This window comes from Papilio machaon, chromosome W (genome assembly GCF_912999745.1).
Source record: "Papilio machaon chromosome W, ilPapMach1.1, whole genome shotgun sequence".
In the NCBI taxonomy this organism is placed as follows: Eukaryota; Metazoa; Arthropoda; class Insecta; order Lepidoptera; family Papilionidae; genus Papilio; species Papilio machaon.
The window spans coordinates 10155816-10175225 of NC_060015.1; the positions used below are offsets into that span (position 1 = coordinate 10155816).

The 19410-nt window shown below is 40.5% G+C and overlaps 2 protein-coding genes across 2 annotated transcripts; both read left to right on the forward strand.

Moving 5' to 3' along the window:
* Nucleotides 1-2794: 2794 nt before the first annotated feature.
* On the forward strand, nt 2795-8532 carry LOC123723146 (spondin-1-like; the record flags this gene model as incomplete). The annotated part of the gene is made up of 6 exons (XM_045685704.1): nt 2795-2905; nt 6720-6939; nt 7026-7203; nt 7293-7483; nt 7587-7847; nt 8300-8532. Coding segments are annotated over 6 exons (1179 nt in total), but the record flags the coding sequence as incomplete, so codon positions are not given.
* A 2106-nt stretch (nt 8533-10638) lies between these two features.
* Nucleotides 10639-18995, forward strand: LOC106712062 (twitchin-like). Its single transcript, XM_045685705.1, has 14 exons — nt 10639-10647; nt 10779-10878; nt 12420-12585; nt 12920-13044; nt 14321-14516; nt 14638-14807; nt 14913-15031; nt 15212-15371; nt 15769-15935; nt 16331-16469; nt 16916-17030; nt 17150-17286; nt 17632-17801; nt 18236-18995. Exons 1-14 carry the CDS (start codon nt 10639-10641, stop codon nt 18437-18439), a joined length of 1977 nt encoding a protein of 658 aa, XP_045541661.1. The 3' UTR covers nt 18440-18995.
* Nucleotides 18996-19410: the final 415 nt, after the last annotated feature.

Consider the following 19410-nt stretch of genomic DNA (forward strand, 5'->3'; position numbering starts at 1 on the left):
GTTAAATTTATGTAAAACTAGCTGTCGTCCGCGACTCCTCCTGCGGAATTAAAAGCCTATGTGTTCTTCCAGACTATGTTCTACATCTGTGCCAAATTTCATCAAGATCCGTTGAGCCGTTCTGAAGATACGTTCAAATAAACATCCATCCATCTAAACATTCGCATTTATAATATTAGTAATAATTACTTAATCTATAAATTTATAGTTGAGTTGACAACCCTGTGATGAATGTGGACAGTCGAAAAGTCTGTTGCGGTAATTTGTCTGGGCAGGGATTACCAGACGCGGCCCGCAGACAGCGGGCCCGGGGATATATAGTGTAGTTTCCTAACAGTGAAAGAATTTTTCAAATCTATTCCATACTTTCTGAGCCTGCATATTCAATGCAAATAAACAAACAAAAATCTTCGCTATTTATAATATTAATATAGATCATAAAAAAATTATGGCCACGTTATTTTACACTATTATCGAATAAATATTGATCATTTTATTGTATTGCACAAATGTTTTATAATGTTGTGTTTTTTTTTACTAAAAATAATAAAAACTAATGTTTAATCAAATGCACTGATTGTACTTCAAATTTTTCAATATACATTAACCACAATAGAATTATATTAATCTCACGGAAAGCACTTAATTAACATTATCCTATTAATTCTAGTAATATCTTTTGTCTTGTTAATTTAACTAGATTTAACCGTTTGATAATTTTTAAATTTCAGCCAGAACAATCTCAATAATCTGACCCAAAAAGTTTTATTTTTTTAAACCTTTATTATCATATTGTAATAGTAATAGTGTGTAATGATTGTAAATGGACATTATTTCCCTAAAGTCGTTGAAAGGGTTAATTCCATACTATTTGATGCTAACCCTTTGACTGACGCAGTGTAATTGTTGCAGGTACTACTTGTCGACATTCAAGGATGCTCTCCGGCAGGTGGCTATCGATGTGATGACAGGCGAGTCTCACAGTATACCGGAGCAGCTGATCGTGCCCGAGTGCAGCCGCTGCACCAATGTCAAGGTTCTTATGCTTAATGTGCGTGCATGATTTATTTTGTTTTGCTAAGTTCGACCCCCTGGTACTGACCTCTTTATAAATGAACTGGCTACTAGACTTAGTATTTTGTGCCTATTTGATTTTCATCATGGTAGCGGTTGAGTGTATTTACTGTTATGATACATCTACAGGCGTGTTTAACACTTACAGGACCATAAGATTTCCAAGACTAAATATGTCAATACAACACAACATTTTAGCTACAATAGCTTAGCACCAGTTCTTTTTCGTTCAGAAACACAATTGCTGCTTTGGAAATACGTTTTATTTTGACATTCAGTAAAAAAAATATCGATTAAATAATAATTGCTATAATAACGATTTTTGTAGAAGGGAAAAATATTTCCCTTGAGCGTGAAAGGGTTAAATCGGGACGAAGCAAAGTTGTCATTTTCAAGTTATGGTTATGGTTATGACCACGCTTTGGGGGTGGGTGTTTAGTGCAGAATTATATACTCTATCTCTTTGGTAAGGAGTTTGTATTCTACTAAAGAGGTGGCATACTAACCACTGAGACCTTTGCCTTTTTTGATTAAGAATAAAATAAATATGAAAAATAAGTAAATCACGCGGGAAATCGATGAGTGAACAAGGAAATGTTGTCGTTAATAGAGTTGGATGGAATTGTTAGTGTAAATATGTATACAGCTTCATTATGCGGATTTAACAACGTAATATTTATATTTTTGGTTGTCCTGCTGATGTTTTCAATTTATACTGTGGCTTGTTTCAATTCTTAGTCATAATGTGTTTGTGATGGCTTATTACAAAAATTATGATTGCACCGTATGTCTCTAAAGTTGAAATATTTGTACAATGTTGTGCTTTGTTGTTTAGAGAATAAGGTTCATAATTATTCAGTTTTATTATTGGAAACTATGATACATGGTGCATTAAAGTTGATTACGCAATGCTTTGTTTTTAATTTATGCGCTTTATAGTATGTAACTTGTTGAGTTTGCTCTTTTGTGTATTTTTTGAATAAAGTTATATACTTTTTTTTCTTCGTATCTAAGTAGTTTGATTATACTTTTATGTTCTTCGATGATACAAAAATGTTTTTTTTTTTAATAGCATAGATGTTATTATTTTGTATAAAGGAACAAACGGAGCCGGACACGGAGGCGATGGCGCAACACGTCAAGTCCCTAATCGACGATTGCAAGAAACTTTTGGTGGACACGGAACCAGTGCTAGGCTCCTGGGGTCTCATAGACGCTGACCCACAGTAAGATATAATTATATTAAAGTAATTTGCTGTATAAAAATGAATAATTTTGTGAAAAAATTTGGTCATATCTTTGGTCTCAATTACATTATTGCTTACACATGTCTCTATCACACTGATTGCAATTATGGAAACCCTAAACGTGTGTCCTAAAATACAGATTAAAAATTATGGACAACATACATTTGTGTCCTAAAATAAAGTTTACAGTTTTGGTCACCCTACAAGTATTCCAAATTTAAATATAAGGTTAGTTGTATGGCTAAAATACAAGAGAGATGTTAATACACGCATATCTTCCGTCTCTTTCTCCCCTAGTACCGGAGACCCGCACGAGACAGAGATGGATAGCGTGATGGTGCTCACGAGTGATGCGTACTACGTGACTGACTACGACGCTGAGTTCAGCGCGTTCCGCTCGCTGACGTCACACTGCTCGAGCTCGGCACTCTCGACACTAATCCTACGGTAATAGAGTTCATATTCGCTGTATTTGTGGTGTGAGTGGGCTGGAGCTGTGCAACAAAGACTGTAGCTGGGCGGAGAGCAAGACCATCGACCTGTTCCCCTACGACGCCGGCACCGACAACGGCATCTCTTACATGGTGACGAAACCGCTGCCTCTAATACTTGTTTATTGTCTTTGTATATTTCTTTTATTTTTTTAAGTCCTTAACAATATGTAAAGAAAAGAGGACCTCTTTTCTTTAAGTCCATATTAAATACTTTTTTATGATTTGATTTGCCTTGTCAGAATGACAGATTTAATTTTATAAATTTCAGACATTGTATAAATATTGTAATTTTTAATTTTTGATTTTTAGTTAAAGTAAAAACTTTTTTTTTTTTTTTTTTATAAGAGAAGGGGGCAAACGAGCAGCGGGAACACCAAGGTGTTCATCGACGCCCATGGACATCTGCAATACCAGAGGAATCGCAAATGCGTTGCCGGCCTTTGAGATGGTGATACGCTCGCTTCTTGAAGGACCCTAAGTCGTACTGGTTTGGAAATACCGCCGAGGACAGACCATTCCACAACGCGGCCGTGCGCGGCAAGAAATTTCGCGAGAACCGCACTGTTGTGGAATGCCAGCCATCCAGATGGTATGGATGGTACCTGGCGGTCTGTCGGGTCGTCCGATGACGAAACTCGGCGGCAGGAATCGTTCCAAACAGTTCTTCGGAACACTCCCCGTGGTATAAACGATAAAAAATGCAGAGGGAACTGACGTCCCTCCGCAAGGCCAGAGTATCAAGCCGATCGGTAAGAGCTCGGTCGTTGACGATTCGAGTCGCTCTCCGTTGTATGCGGTCAAATGGAAGAAGCTGGTACTGGGGTGCTCCCGCCCAGAGGTGCGAGCAGTATTCCATATGGGGCCGAACTTGCGCCTTGTACAGTTGTAGGCGGTGGCCCGGCTGGAAATACTGCTTCGCCCTACTGAGCACACCCAGCTTTTTGGAGGCCAGCTTGGCCTTGTCTTCCAAGTGACCGCGAAACTGAACGTCACTTGATATGTCAACGCCGAGAATACCGATACTGGCTGAGGCAACCAGGGGAGTGCCCTCAAAACGAAGATCCACGACAAAGGGTTGTTTTTTAGCGGTAATGGCGCACACTTGTGTCTTTTTGGGATTGAATTCAACGAGATTTCGTCGACCCCAATCCGAAACTTCACCCAGTAGGGTCTCCAGTTCAGACACAAGTTTGGTCCGGTTCTCATCGGCAGTAGCCCGAGAAACATTGGCACGGGCCGTATACAGTGCGTCACACGTGCTATCGTCTGCATAACAATGAATGTTGCTAAATTGCAGCATGTCATTGATATGCAGAAGAAACAAGGTGGGCGACAGTACACAGCCCTGTGGGACACCAGCGTTGATTGGTTTCGGGTCAGAGCACGCACCGTCAACAACGACCTTGATGCTCCGACCCTCCAAGAAGCTAGAAATCCAGGCGCATAGTTTCTCGGGCAGCCCGTAGGAAGGCAACTTCGCAAGAAGTGCTTTGTGCCACACCCGATCAAAGGCTTTGGCCACGTCCAAACTAACCGCCAGGGCCTCCCCCTTGCCCTCGATTGCCTCCGACCATCGATGCGTGAGGTACACAAGAAGATCACCAGCTGAGCGACGTTGTCGGAAACCGTACTGACGATCGCTAATCAGCTGATGCTCCTCTAGGTACCTCATAAGTTGGCAATTGATGGTCGTTTCCATGACTTTCGAGAACAAGGTGGTAATGGCGATCGGCCTGTAGTTGGACGGATCTGAGCCATCGCCTTTTTTTGGGATCGGGTGGATTATGGCAGTCTTCCATGATTTCGGGACAACGCCTAAGGAGTAGGAGAACCGGAACAGGCGCGTTAAAACCGGTGCCAACTCAGGAGCGCAAGTCTTAAGCACGATGGGGGGTATCCCGTCAGGCCCACTCGACTTATGAATATCCAGAGATTGCAGCGATTTCCGCACTGATCTCTGGATAAACTGGATTTCGGACATAGAGGTCTCGCCGCATGGGATTTTCGGCGGCGAGTTACCTTTGTCATCCAGAGTCGAGTTGGCCGCGAAAAGAGAGCCCAGAAGATCGGCTTTCTCTTTTGCGGTGTGGGCCAGCGAGTCATCCCCCCTGCGCAGAGATGGTAAGGACGGCATACAGAAGTTCCCCTGCACAGCCTTGGCAAGAGACCAGAAAGCACGAGTTCCCGAAGAAAGGTGCACTAGCCTCCTACCAATGCTGGCGACGTGTTCAGACTTTGCCTTGGCAATCACTCTTTTGAAGGACCTGGAGGCAGAGTTATACTTCTTTTTTAACTGGCTGGTATTTACATCCCTAGCTGCTGACGCCTCAGCCCAGGCTCGGTAACAATCCTGCTTGTAGCGCGCGGCTAATTTGCAGGATTTACCAAACCAGGGCCGAGAACTGCCCCCGATGGGCACAACTGAAGACGGAATGAAAAGATCCATCCCCTGAAGCACCACATCAGCGACAGAATCAGCAACAGCGTCGGGATCATCCAGCTTAAAGCAAACTCTCTCCCATGGGTAGGATGCAAAAAAAGACCGCATCTCATCCCAGTCTGCTGACCTATAGTGCCATACGCGGCGAAAGCCATTCGGTTTAAACCGTGGGCGACGCGAGATGGGCACTGTGGTCCGGATCAGGCAGTGGTCCGACGAGCCTAAAGGGGCTTCGACGGAAACCTTATAGCTGTCCGGATGTGAGGTCAGCAGAAGGTCCAACAGGGAAGGTGTGTGATCTTCGACATCTGGGATTCGCGTGGGCGATGTGACCAGTTGCGTCAGATCATAAGACAAGGCAAAGTCGTGGACAGATCTCCCCGCATGATCGGTGGTACGAGAGCCAAGCCAATCGGCATGGTGGGCGTTGAAGTCGCCTAGTACCACGATTTCAGCGGAGGGGATCTGTGCCAGAACGGAATCTGTAGCCGTTTGGACTTGCTCCATGAGTCGGTCTGTTTCGGCATTACCGCTATGGGACCTATAAAGGCACGCATAGACCCGCGGATGGTCATCGCCATCTACGCGCAGCCACAAAAGAGATAGGTCCCGACCTTCAAGAAGGCTGAGGCGACGAGAACAGATATCCTCTCTGACGTACACGCATACCCCAGCCCGGGGCAAAAAGGAGTGTTCAAGTTTGTATCCGGGGCAGGACAGATACGAGGTGTCCGCCGGAGAGGATATCTGTGTCTCGGTTAGAAAAAGCAAGGCCGGCTTGGCCGTCCGGAGATGGTAGTGGACGGCCTCCAAGTTGGAATGGAGCCCCCTGATATTGCAGAAGTCCACGGCATGGGTGACAGGGGGTGCTGAAAGTGCCTTGCTTCGTTTGCCCCGACCTTTGCAAGCGAGCGGAATGGTGCCCCCCCCAGAATACGCGGGGCGGCCCGTGCGCTTACCCCCAGACTCCGAGCGGGAGTTCAGGCGTAAGCGCACGGAGGGGGATTCTCCAATACCAGGGGTATTGGTACCCCCCTGGGGTATTTTATCTTTCAATCCCACTGCCATGCTGTATTAAGGGGGGGGGGGTTTAGGCCTCCGGCACCACACTCATCAGACGAAACGCGGAATTGCTCCCACTTCACGCCTGTCTTCTGTGTGGTCGTGGTATTTCACCGGGCGAGCCGGCCAATTCGTGCAACTGATGTTGTTGTTGCTGGCGTCTACCACTGTAAAAAAACGTTTTATGTTGTTTCTTTTTGTTATCAGGTATGTAGAAATTTTTTCGTTCATTTTATAATGCAAATGTAAATATTGTTTTAAATAAATTCTTTTTGTTATCAGCAACGCATATACGTTTTTAATTGAAGATTCTCTTTATAAATATTTAACTATTTCATTTGATAAAGGCCCTAAAATAGTCGAGTAAATATGGATGAATGATTAAACTGTTACTTCCCGCAGTCGGCAAACTCTGAAACGATTCCCCGCGAGAAGATGTATCGCATCACGACGATGTACCCTGAGGACCCGCGCGCGCCCTTCTACAACCCCGGGGGCGAGCTGCGGCCCATGGCGCGGCTGTACATCACACGGGAGAGCCTGCTGCCGCGCGGCTGCGACGAGGACACGCTGCAGGCTCTGGTGCTCGAGGAGGCCGAGAACACGCAGGCCGTCAATCGCCGTAAGTGCAAAATAATTATTCTTATTGTTTTCAAGGTTATCTTTGTTTGGGTTTTATTTGACTTGTTGTCGGTTGTGTCGTTGCAGCGGAGTGCGGGGTGACGGAGTGGAGCGCGTGGTCTGCGTGCTCGGTGTCGTGCGGCAAGGGGCTGCGCATGCGCACGCGCACGCGCGAATACCGCATGCCGCAGAAGGCCGCCATGTTCGCCTGCGACCGCCAGCTCGTCTCCAAGGAGATGTGCGTCGCCGACGTGCCCGAGTGCCCGTGAGTGCAATAACGTACTTTTTACTGTTCATATTCTTAGTAATAAAATTTGTGCAAAGAAATATTTTTATGTTGATAACATTGATCAGCGAGCGCGGCGCGGCGGAGGCGGAGGTGGAGGCGGAGGCGGAGGCGGTTGGAGTGCCGGAGGTAGCATGCCGCACGACGGAGTGGGGCCCGTGGAGCGAGTGTTCGGTGACGTGCGGCATCGGCATCGGCACGCGCCGCCGCACCTTCCTCGACCACATGGGCTTCAAGAAGTGCCCGTTGGTGCCCACCGGTACGAACTCAACTCTTCAATTGGGCTGTTGAGTTGTTGAGCAGCATCGAAAATTTTAATAGGTCGGTGGCGGTTTGTAATATGCGACATGATGTGTTGTCAGAGGAGAATCGTAAGTGCATGGAGCCGCAGTGCGTGGATGCGGAGGCGGACGCGGGCTTGTCGGACCCCGCGTGCCCCACCACCGAGTGGTCGGGCCGGTCGCCGTGCTCGGCGTCGTGCGGGCGCGGCGTGAGGTTCCGCACGCAGCTGCCGCTGGTACCGGCGGACCGCCAGCAGGAGTGCTCGGCGCGCGTCGAGCTGCTGCAGCAACGGCCCTGCCAGGACCGCGCCGACTGCGCCATCGACATGCCCACAGCTAAACGTAATTATACTCATCTCTTTGCGGCTTCTTTTGCTCAACTTATTACTCACAAAGTCAGAACCGTTTTAATGGACTGCATTTGAATTAATATGGGTCGTTAAGTGACAGACACGCCAATCAATACTTAACACCTTACTTTAAGTTATTAAGTTACCTACAATTAAAGTCCTTTGATCGCGGTCTTTGCTATCAGTTTTCTTGTTCGGTAAAACAATAGATAAAAGCTTTTACTATTGCCTTATGCGTACAACAAAGTCGTACCGCTGGCCTTCATGGTAATGGCTACTCCGGGAATACGACTCGACAAGGTCACGTTACATATTGACAAGTCTCTGTTGCTACTTAGTTGCACATACACAAAACTTACGCGTAACGTGCTAACAACGTGAATATAGAGATCCAGCTTCTGTGTTACGTTGTGAGTTTGTATGTATATGCTCCCCCCACCCTAGGTATCTGCATGGAGGCACCGGAGCAAGGCCCGTGCCGCAGCCTGTACCAGCGCTGGGCATTCGTGGCGATGAAGGGCATGTGCGTGCCCTTCAACTACGGCGGATGTCGCGGCGGACAGAACAACTTCCTCACGCAGCAGGACTGCATGGACACCTGCATGGTGCTGCTCGGTGAGTACATATGTACCTGTGCTACTGCTACTGGAAACTTATTTTAATTATTTTCAATGATACTTAATTCCCTCGTTTTATACGACGGAGCTTACTCATCATTATGATTTATTGTTCGCATTTATGACAATCCCAGCACAATATAAGTCAAGTACTTACAGCCATTATTGTTATATCAATATACTTACGTACAAAATGAATACATTTTAATATCGTTCAATTGAGGCTTTATGGCTAGCATTATTTTGTGAAAAAAATAAACTAAGACATATTAAATCAGTCTAGAACATGTCATGTATTTCAACATGTGCCGCCGGAACAAATTTCTTAGTTTTATCATTTACAATACAAAATAACATATCGAAAAACGACTCTTCATTAGATGTCAAAGTTAATTAAATCAATATACGGACATAGGATAATTTTTACTCCGTTTTCTATATTTTTTTCGGCGCGGACGGAGTCGCGGGTAAAGGCTAGTTAAGCATAAAACTGTAAATGTTGTTGTTGCCATGCGTAAAACACGACTCCTTTGTTTCGACCCCCAAATTTTATTCGCATTATTTATAATTATAATTTGAAAATTTACCTGACGACAAGAGTGGTTTAATGTGAAAAAATATTTTATTATAATAAGGAAGTTAGTTTGAATATGCATATAAAGCTGATGGAGTTTGTAATACTAAAATTAGTAATGATAAAATCAAGGATTTTGTAAATTTCTTAGTATTATAATATAAATAAATAGACATATAATGGACATTTCATTCAAGAAACGTCACGTTCAACCTGATATCCGCGCAATATAATTTCTCACGTGACTCTCGGAACCCATTGACCGGTACAGGTCATCTACGGCGGGGGATAATCGTTGTTAAGGGCAAGGGTGTTCGGGTGTTTTTGCCTCGAGAGCGGCTTGTTTTTAAGTGATTCGGCTTGTTATCGGGCGTGCGATGATAACGCGCGTATCCATTAACGTTATCGGAATGTTATCGGGGCGCCTGTCGCTCTCCGTGTGCGTTCTGCCTGCGCCACATACCCTCCCAAAGAGAGAGTAACTGCGGCTCTCCTCCACAATCTTCTTTTCGATCTTTGATTCTATGTTTTGGACTGCTACAAATTGTCTTGTGTCTTTGAATTGTAGATTATGTTTAACTATGTAGCATACATTTTCAAATTATGTGGATAGTTGTCTTGTGATGTTTATATTTTTTAGTATCTCTTCTATTGCTTGTTTGTATATACGCACTCTGCATGACGTCCATTGCGCTGTCTCACAACGCGGTTGTAAATGTGATACTCTATATATTTTTAATGCAATGTCCCCTAATCAATTATATCACAGTGATAAGCACACGTAATAGCTACCTTGTAAAGCTTTACCCATACGCAATGCGTGTAATTACTAAATGTTCTCAAATAGAAACAAAGGTGAAAGTATCGTTTAACATTTCTATGAACATACACTGGACACTGTTTATTCTAAAAACTTGTAACATTAAGAATCTGACAACCTTAAGAACTTAACCCTTAATCGGTGACCACTAGTATAATATGGTGGTCAAATTTATCAGTATAGGTAAGCGCGTGGCTCAGCAATTTGTAAGGCCCGCTCGAGACCTCCACGATAACACATGCATTAACACTTTGCAGCCGTTATCTAAAGGTTTCCATCACTTTAAATACTCACCACTTGATACAAGGTTCTGGTATTGGTATGAAATGACTAGGTGTCGCCCGCGACTCCGTCCGCGCGGAATTAAAAAAACTTACTAAGTAGCCTATGTGTTCTTCCAGACAAAGTTGTACATTTGTGCCAAATTTCATCAAGATCTGTTGAGCTGTTTTAGAGATACCTTCAAACAAACATCCATCCATCTAAACTTTCGCATTTATAATATTACGAGTAGTAAGAAGTAAGATATAAAGAATGTACTCGTAGATATTACTGTTATGCATAATTAATGTGAAATTATCCTTGTTATTTTGTACATAATATATTAAGTTCACACTTCATATATGAATAATTTTCTTTAGTAAATTTTGTTATTTTACAAGACTAATATAATCAATACCGGGAAAGTTTCATGCAGAATAAATAGGTTTTTGTTACAATTTCTGGTATTTTATATTGAGTTTCCACTGTGTTAAGACATGTAGGTATATAGATGAAGACGGTGAGTTGAACTTCAAGGACAAGTTTATGTATATTTCGTTACACGCAAGAAACAATAGATGGAGTCTTTATTAGTTTTATTTCTATTGAAATTATAATTTTTTTTTATTGAAAATACGTATTTTTCTTTAGAATTGGTCGTCGTTCGTGTTGCCGATCGGCAGGCTGAGCGAGTACAGTTCTTTGCGCAAGTTGCTCATCGAGAAATGGAAGATATACGATGGACAGTTCGGTAAGTTAACTTTGTCACAAAACCTCATTCAATCCAATAACCAGCGACACGGCTATTTTTTGTATTTAGTCTCATATTTTATTTCTATAGGTAGCACTGAAGATAGACTTAAATTTCGGAATAAAAAAAAATACATAAATTTATTATTTATTAAAAAAGCATCATTACTTAGGGGTTAAATTGACTTTAATCTGCATGGGTTCGAATTCCGCCATGTACAGTCAGCTTCATAAATATAGTGGCAGTCAAGATATCCAAATATATAGGAACACCTAAAGTGATCAATTATATAAGTACAACCAAAGTTATCAAATTAATTGAAGCATCCACTCTGCTCAAAAACATCGGAGCGTTCACATCGTCATATATATGAGTACATTCAAAGTGCTCATAATTATATACTATTTTCGCCGCAGTACGTAAGTTTAATGGTTCGAATCCCAGGCTTACAAGGTTTTTATTTTTCAATATTATCAATATATGTATACAGCTTGATGTTTTTTAATGAAAAGGAAAAATCTAGTAATTTACTTAGAATATGTTTTTTACTTAACAAAAACAATTTTAAATTTTTATTTTTGGGGTATTAAATATTTAAATAAAATTAATAACGATTAGGTTCGGCCATCTATACAACTTGTGTTAATTAATTGACAATTTGTATCAAAATATTTTTCTCTTCCTGTTAGGTATCTTTAGTCCGGTTGCAGTAGAATTTTCCAAGCATAGATTTATTACACGTATTAGATGTCGCCAGTGACAGTCCGCGCGGAATTTAATGACGAAACTTACAATAATAAACGTGAACAATAAAAAAAACATGCTAATGACGTCTCCCAAATAATTGTTGCGAAAAAGTTCAATTTTATATAACGCTTTGATAATAAAATTAAAAACCTTAAAAATGTAAAAATAAGTTTGGGATTCGAATCGCCAAAACTGCGTATTATAGCGAGCAGTTAAACCGTAAGGCCAAACTGGCATATATGGTGACAAATTAAAATTTGATATTGCTTATCTATCTCGTACCTATCTGTCATGCGGGACGTAAACTTGAAGTAAATAGCAAAAAAATGTTTTGATATAAAATGTCAAATGAATTTAACAGAAGTAGTATATTTCAAAGTGTATCTTAAGCAAATAGAGATAGAGTTCAATTTTGTCAAATGTTACGATATTTTTGCATACTTTCGATGCTTCGTTACTATTGACGCTCTGTCTGTTACTATAATTATGAGCACTTTGAATGTACTCATATATATGACGATGTGAACGCTCCGATGTTTTTGAGCAGAGTGGATGCTTCAATTAATTTGATAACTTTGGTTGTACTTATATAATTGATCACTTTAGGTGTTCCTATATATTTGGATATCTTGACTGCCACTATATTTATGAAGCTGACTGTACATACAAATGAAATTTTCGATTTACCATATTCAAACATGTGTGAAGTCAACCCTTAACTTAGGGTAGGTTTCGAGACCCTTAGTGGGAACGTATACTGGTGATATCAGTTAAGTAAGAGATGTTCCGTATAGATCGTCGTCAAGCAGCGCCGAGGTTTGTGATAAAGCCGCAGTCCGCCTTCTGCTACGAGGGTCAGTCTGTGAAGCTGTACTGCCGCGTGGTTGCCTGCGCCACACCAACAGTCACCTGGTCCCGTAACAACCGCGAACTGCGACAATCTGTTAAATTTATGAAGAGGTAATATTCAAATACTTTTAAGTTCTTTTGAAGCGAAACTAATTTCCAGGATGTACTATTAGATTCAAGTTTTTCTTATGATGTGATATAACATAAAAAACTTTAATTTTCTTCACACTAGCTTTTACCCGCGACTTCGTCCGCGCGGAATAAAAAAAATGCACACAAGATAAAAAAGTTCCTATGTCCGTCTCCTAGTTCTAAGTTACCTCCCCATCAATTTTCAACTAAATCAGTTCGACCGATCTTGAGTTATAGTGTAACTAACACGACTTTCTTTTATATACGTGTATATAGATATAGAGTTGTATATAAGATTGTTTATTATTTATAGATACTCCGGCAACGATTACTACTTCATAATAAATCGCACGAAGTTGGAAGATCGCGGAGAATACATCATCCGCGCTGAGAACCACTACGGCTTCCGCGAGGAGGTCGTCTTCCTCAACGTGCAGCGTACGTCACTCTATCCTTACTACCTTCTCTTCTCTCTTCTTCTCTCTCTGTATTACTCCATCTTTGTCGTTTAAATTCATCGTTCGAAAGAAAAAGCTTAAGCGTTTTTTTTCTAAACGTAATTATTTTTGACAAATCGAGGTTGTTGAGGTGAATATTTTTATTTGGAACACATAGTTATTAGTTTTTTTTTATATTTCGTTTTAAAAAGCAAACATTTATTTTTGTATTTGAATCTATATTCAACTAGCTGTCGCCCGCGACTCCGTTCGCGAGGAAATAAAAAAAAACTTAATAAGTAGCCTATATATTCCTCAAGTGTATGTTCTACATCTGTGCCAAATTTCATCAAAATCCGTTGAGCCGTTCTGGAGATATCTTCAAACAAATATCTATTCAAAATATTCGCATTTATATTAGTAGGATTAATAACTTAATGAAAGTCTTAAATTACTAAATTTAATCTGTAAGTGTTTAAAATTACCATTAAGGTGGGTTTCTTAAACCAATATCATCATTTAAAACATGTCTTTATATCTGTTTTGTCAGTGACAGGTATGACGATGTATTTCATACAAAAATGTTGATCTCAGAAATCAACAGTAATCAGTATTACTTTAGCATTAAATTTGCAAATTTATATCAATTTCCGTGTCTGAGAATAGTTCGGAGTGAGTTATTTACCATCGTCCGATGTCTTACCAACAATTGAACAATAAATTGTACGCGCGGATATATTTATAGCCATCCCCAAGCAATAAATGTCACATCAAACACTTGGCTCGTGCGTCACATACACTATATGTATATAAATATATGTTTCTTAATGATTTTAATTAGTAACTTTGAAAAAAAAACGACGAAATTTCTACTTATTCAGTCTTAAACTGTTTAATTCTTTTTAAAATACAATTAAACGCTATTTACTTATTAAATCACTTACCAGTTGATGGCTCCTACGTAAACTATAGTATGTTTTAAACGTAAATTTTGCAAGAAAAAACTTTAAACATTTATACGATTAATTACGAAGTATCAAACATGTACATGCAATTTGAAATTTTATACAGAAATTAATATTTATCAAATTATTTAATTGACAAAAAACAAGGTGTAATTCTATTGATACTGCCGAATAATTATACTTAAGCATATCTGAGGTTAATTACTCAGTTTTCATTGTTGATACACATGTATTAAAACAAACCTACTACCACAAATTACTATTCCACGCTAATAGATCTATAAGTTGACTTCTGTATTATGTACATTGTAGCGGTGCCGCGAGTGCAGCGCCAGCCGCCGGCCGAGGCGCCGCGTCGTCGCGAGCCTCTGCCTTACACCTTCTGGCAGGAGTCCAGCGAGACTGCCCCCGCCTTCACCTTCCAGCTGCGACCTCGTGTGATGCAGGCGCGCGACACCTGCAAGCTGCTCTGCTGTCTCAGCGGCAAGCCCACGCCCACTGTCAAATGGTACGTCACTGACACGCCCCGCCCACACACACCAAGTGCACATTGTGTGCTAACTGTTTACTTTAAAAACCAATTTAATATGTCTTGATCTGACTTAACAATTGATTGTTTAAACCTCCAGGTACAAAGACAAGCGAGAGCTGTCCAAATACGATTACAATATGACGCACTCGGATGGTGTGGTTACGATGGAGATCGTGGACTGCAGGCCAGAAGACAGCGGCAAGTACACCTGCGTCGCCACCAATGTACACGGCACAGACGAGACCTCATGCGTCGTTATTGTTGAAGGTGAGCGTACTAATGTAGACTTTGTGACAATGAACGTAAGGTTTACTTTAGTGTGATTATATTGAACATTGAATTTAATTTGAAAATTGTTATTGTGTGATACAGGAGAGGTAATAAGTGCGGAGCAAGCGCAGTTAGCGCACAATTTCCTGCACTCGGGTGATCGCCGCTATATTGAGAAACCGCTCAAGCCTGCGCCTCAGCCCATCATCACCAAGACAAAGGTAAAACTGTGAATAATTCTAGACATGAAGTTAATTTTAAATAAAAACGCCATCTATTGGCAGTATGAAAACATAGATATAACAAAAAAAATCAATGTTGTAAGAAATAGAAAAAAATGGTAATGAGAATCTGACTTTGTCTTTTACTGCAATTTGAATCTTGTTACTGTATGTATAAAGGTGACAATCGATCCGCCGAGCAAGTCGCAGGCGCAGGCGCCGCGACCTAAGTATTCACCACAGAACTCCATCGAGCCAAGCAAGAAGAAGTACGGAGCTAAACTAGGAGACTCTGACTCCACATCCTCGCGATCTAGAAGCGCTACTAAGGAACTAGTCTGTGAGTAAACTCTGACTTTTTGTTGCTCAAAATGTTGATTTTTTTATCATTTTTCAGGACTTTAGTAGCTATTTAAATCTTCATAAGTCTTAATTATTGGCGTTTAAATTTGTCTAAGCAATTTATTGGAACACAAAATGGCATTATCTTTTATTTTCTTTCTTAAATCATTCAATCCTTTCTGAATTAGTACTACAAGCTTATCTGAGCCAAGAAGAGAAGCACTGTTATCACGGTACTGTCATTAAATATGAAAAACCTATAAAACCATTAAAATGACAAGGATTTTGACACTCTTTTGACATTGACAGTGGGGGCGCTACTGTGCTTGATAATTTAGTTTGACTTATACCTACCTGGTAAGATTTGGTCGATGTATACTGATTTGTATGAACAGTGCCTGCATCCGACTCGTCGATGTGCGCGCCATCTTTCGCCCGTGCTCTGCCGGATGCTGTGACTGCGCGAGATGCTGCACCTCTGCTGCTGTCGTGCAGTGTACGAGGTGACCCCGACCCGCGCGTTGAATGGTACAAGGATGGTCAGCCGCTGCACTCCTCTGAGGTATGTACTATCAGGGAATTTGACGGTATTCCAATTTAAAAGCGACAATCAAATATGTCTGACTTATAAAAAAAGTTGGATAGACTATTTTAATTTGCTCTATCGTGTCGTTTCCGCAATTACCTAATTGGTTATTTTTATGAATGGGTGGAGTTTGTTTCCGGTGCAAAAAAACAAAGCAATATTTCTATAAGTGGGTCACTGCGAAGTGGTCTGAGTTTACATAACTGAAACGAGTTTCCCATAACGTGTAAAGAGACAGAGAAAGGAAGAAACATGGTAAACATATTATGAAAAATAAGGGCAAAGCCTTTGAATTTTTTTCCATGTGGTAATTTAGTTTATATGTTGTAAAAGTGAACAAACAGACAGATGTATGTATATGTATGTTGCAGGTGGTGGACCTGAAGTACAAGAATAGCGTAGCATCGCTGGCTATCGCGGAGGTGTTCCCCGAGGACGAGGGTGTGTACTCGCTGAAGGCCATCAACAGTCAGGGCGAGGTTGAGACCAAGTGCAAGGTCACCGTCAAACGTTAGTACCACCAATAAATAATTAAAATTGACTTAAATCACTTACTGTGGGTTTTTGAGACCAAAATCTCTGTTTGACAAAGATAATGACGATACCGATGACGATATGTTTTGTACAGAAATTTTGGTCTCAGAAACCAATGATTAGGGTGTACATTTCTCATACTGGACTATGTGTAGATTTTTCATACAAGACATCTTAATGTCTGCGGCAGTATCCTATTACAAGAAGTAACTATTTTTCCAATATAATTCTTGAAGAATTTAATATTAGGAAAGTTTTGTAGGAAAGAGGAGATTAGAAAGAAAGTATTTGAAAAAATTGGGTCTAAATTTTCTTTGTATATTTGATAAATTGGCTATTAACTGTATTTTAAATTTATGGAGAGAGAAATAAACAAGTTAAAGCGTATAATGAAATTTCTTTTTTTAATGTGACTTGTTTAGCGGCGGAGAGCGCGCCCTCTGGCGGTGTCAAGTTCGGAGACAAGCCGCCCAGGATCGTGGACCACGCTGTGTCACAGATCGTCAATGATGGTGATGCTGTCACGCTGTCCTGCAGGTCAGATAACTGCATTATAAGATTTTCCAACAATGTCTCCCTCTAGTGACAAATTTAAATGTTAACACATTCCCAGAAGGAATTAGAAGGCTCTTTAATTCATTGTATATTTTATGTAGGATCGTGGGCGCGGAGAGATTCGATGTGGTATGGCTCCACAACTACAAGGAGATCAAGCCCTCCAAGGACTTCCAGTATTCCAGTGAGGCTAACATACACAAGCTACACATCGCTGAGATATTCCCAGAAGATGCAGGTCAGTATCTGAAACTAGACAGTTCCGCAATATATTATTCAGTTGTTAAGAATTGAAGATTGTTTTGAAGAGAAATGAAATTTAAATAACAGCGCCATCTAGTGAATTATGTTTATTCGAATTGTAAGCTTCACAGTCTTAGTTTAAACTAGCTTTTACCCGCGACTCCGTCCGCGCGGAATAAAAAATAGAAAACGGAGTAAAAATTATCCTATGTCCGTTTCCTGGTTCTAAGCTACCTGCTCACCAATTTTCAGTGAAATCGATTCAGCCGTTCTTGAGTTATAAATAGTGTAACTAACACGACTTTCTTTTATATATATAGATTTATAATGTAATGTCCAGGTGTATACACATGTGAGGCGTTCAACGACGCGGGAGAGTCGTTCTCGTCGTGCTCGCTGGTGGTGCATGTGTCGGGAGAGCAGACAGCCACCCCGCAGTACACCACCTTCCCCACATCCACCACCGTCGGTACAGGAGAACCAGCACTCTTCACTGCGCAGTTGGAGCAGGTAATGTAGAACTTAGAATAAGATATATATTATAAAAAACAAGCAAATAATTAACATGCATGCGTAATATGATCTAGATCAGGGATTCCCAAAGTAGTCGGTGAGGTCAAAGTGGTGGTGGTGGCAATACTTTAAGTTAGACCCCAAGGAGTCGATATTGAACTTAAAGTATTGTTAATTCTCACACTGTCTTCTTCTATTGGACCTAAGTCAGAATTTGAAAAAAATAATTGATCTTAAAAGTAAGTAATTTGGCCATGGGGGGTCTGAGGTAACAGTACATTTCTAAAAAGGGGTCACTTATCCAAAATAGTTTGGGGATCCCTGATCTAGGTAATTCAGAGTTGTTCAAGCACTAATGAACATCTTAAGTGTACATTTAGTGGTTAAATCTCATACTGCTGTATTTACCACAACTTTAACTTCGTTTTCAGCCACCACTCCAATTGCAATGGCTGAAGGACGGTAAACCTATCGACGAGAGTTCACCGCGTTACAACTTCACAATGGAGGGCGCCACGTACCGCCTTGAAATTACAAAATGCAATTCCGACGACAGCGGACAATATCAAGCACGAGCAGTCGGCAACAAGGGAGACTCACTCGCCGCTTTCTATCTCAAAGTCGTCGATAACTAGATAAGGACTGACTGGACCCAAATTACACCCTTGTGGTACACCAAGACTTTATACAAATCTACAGCTAAATTAATCACTAATATCATACTGGAATACGATTTTTATACAATTCGGAGTCTAATAGTGTAAAGGAGTTTTTTTATATTAAATTATTTATTATTTATTAATATATTAAGTAAATAAATAAGTGTTACACCCTATCGAATGCCTACGAGAAGTCGCTTGGAAGATGGAATCCTCGCTCTCTAGTCAACTTTAACTTTTAAATGTTATTTTTTATTTATTGTCGACATTATCAATTGTTATGTTGTTTATTTAACAGAATATCGCAGCTTCTCTTTGAAAATTTTATAAAGCTTGAAGTTAATCAATGTTGCTTTAGTTTTGTACCGGCGTTGTGCGAGGGCGCCCTGTCCGCCACCACAGGCCGCTCTCATCGCCACATCGCCACATCGCCATATCGCCACATCGCCGGAACAAATCTTTATTATTTTTATATAAATTGTATTATTTAATTGTACATAACTTATATCATGCGACAGCGTTATTTATAAATAAATATAATAACCTTAAAAATAATAATGCTGTTTTATTTTTTAGCCGACTTCAAAAAGAAGGAGGTTATCAATTCGACTGAATTTTTTTTTTTTTTTTTTAACTCATCCCATATACTGTAGTTCCTAAAGGACTCCAATAGATGGCAGCACAATACACATGCGATAGATTTATTTAAACTAATTCACTTATATTATGTAAACTAAGTAAATGTTATCAAATTTAAAAAAATCAAAATTCATCTATAATTTAAATATAATTTCTAGTTACAAAGACAATAATTAAAAATTTCTACCTTATTGAATCTCGTAAATGGCGTTTTTCGATTATTCAAAACATTTCTATATACAAATTAAATAATGACGAAATCCTATTACATTTTATGTTAACTTTAAGTTAAAAGAATAGCAAGTTAA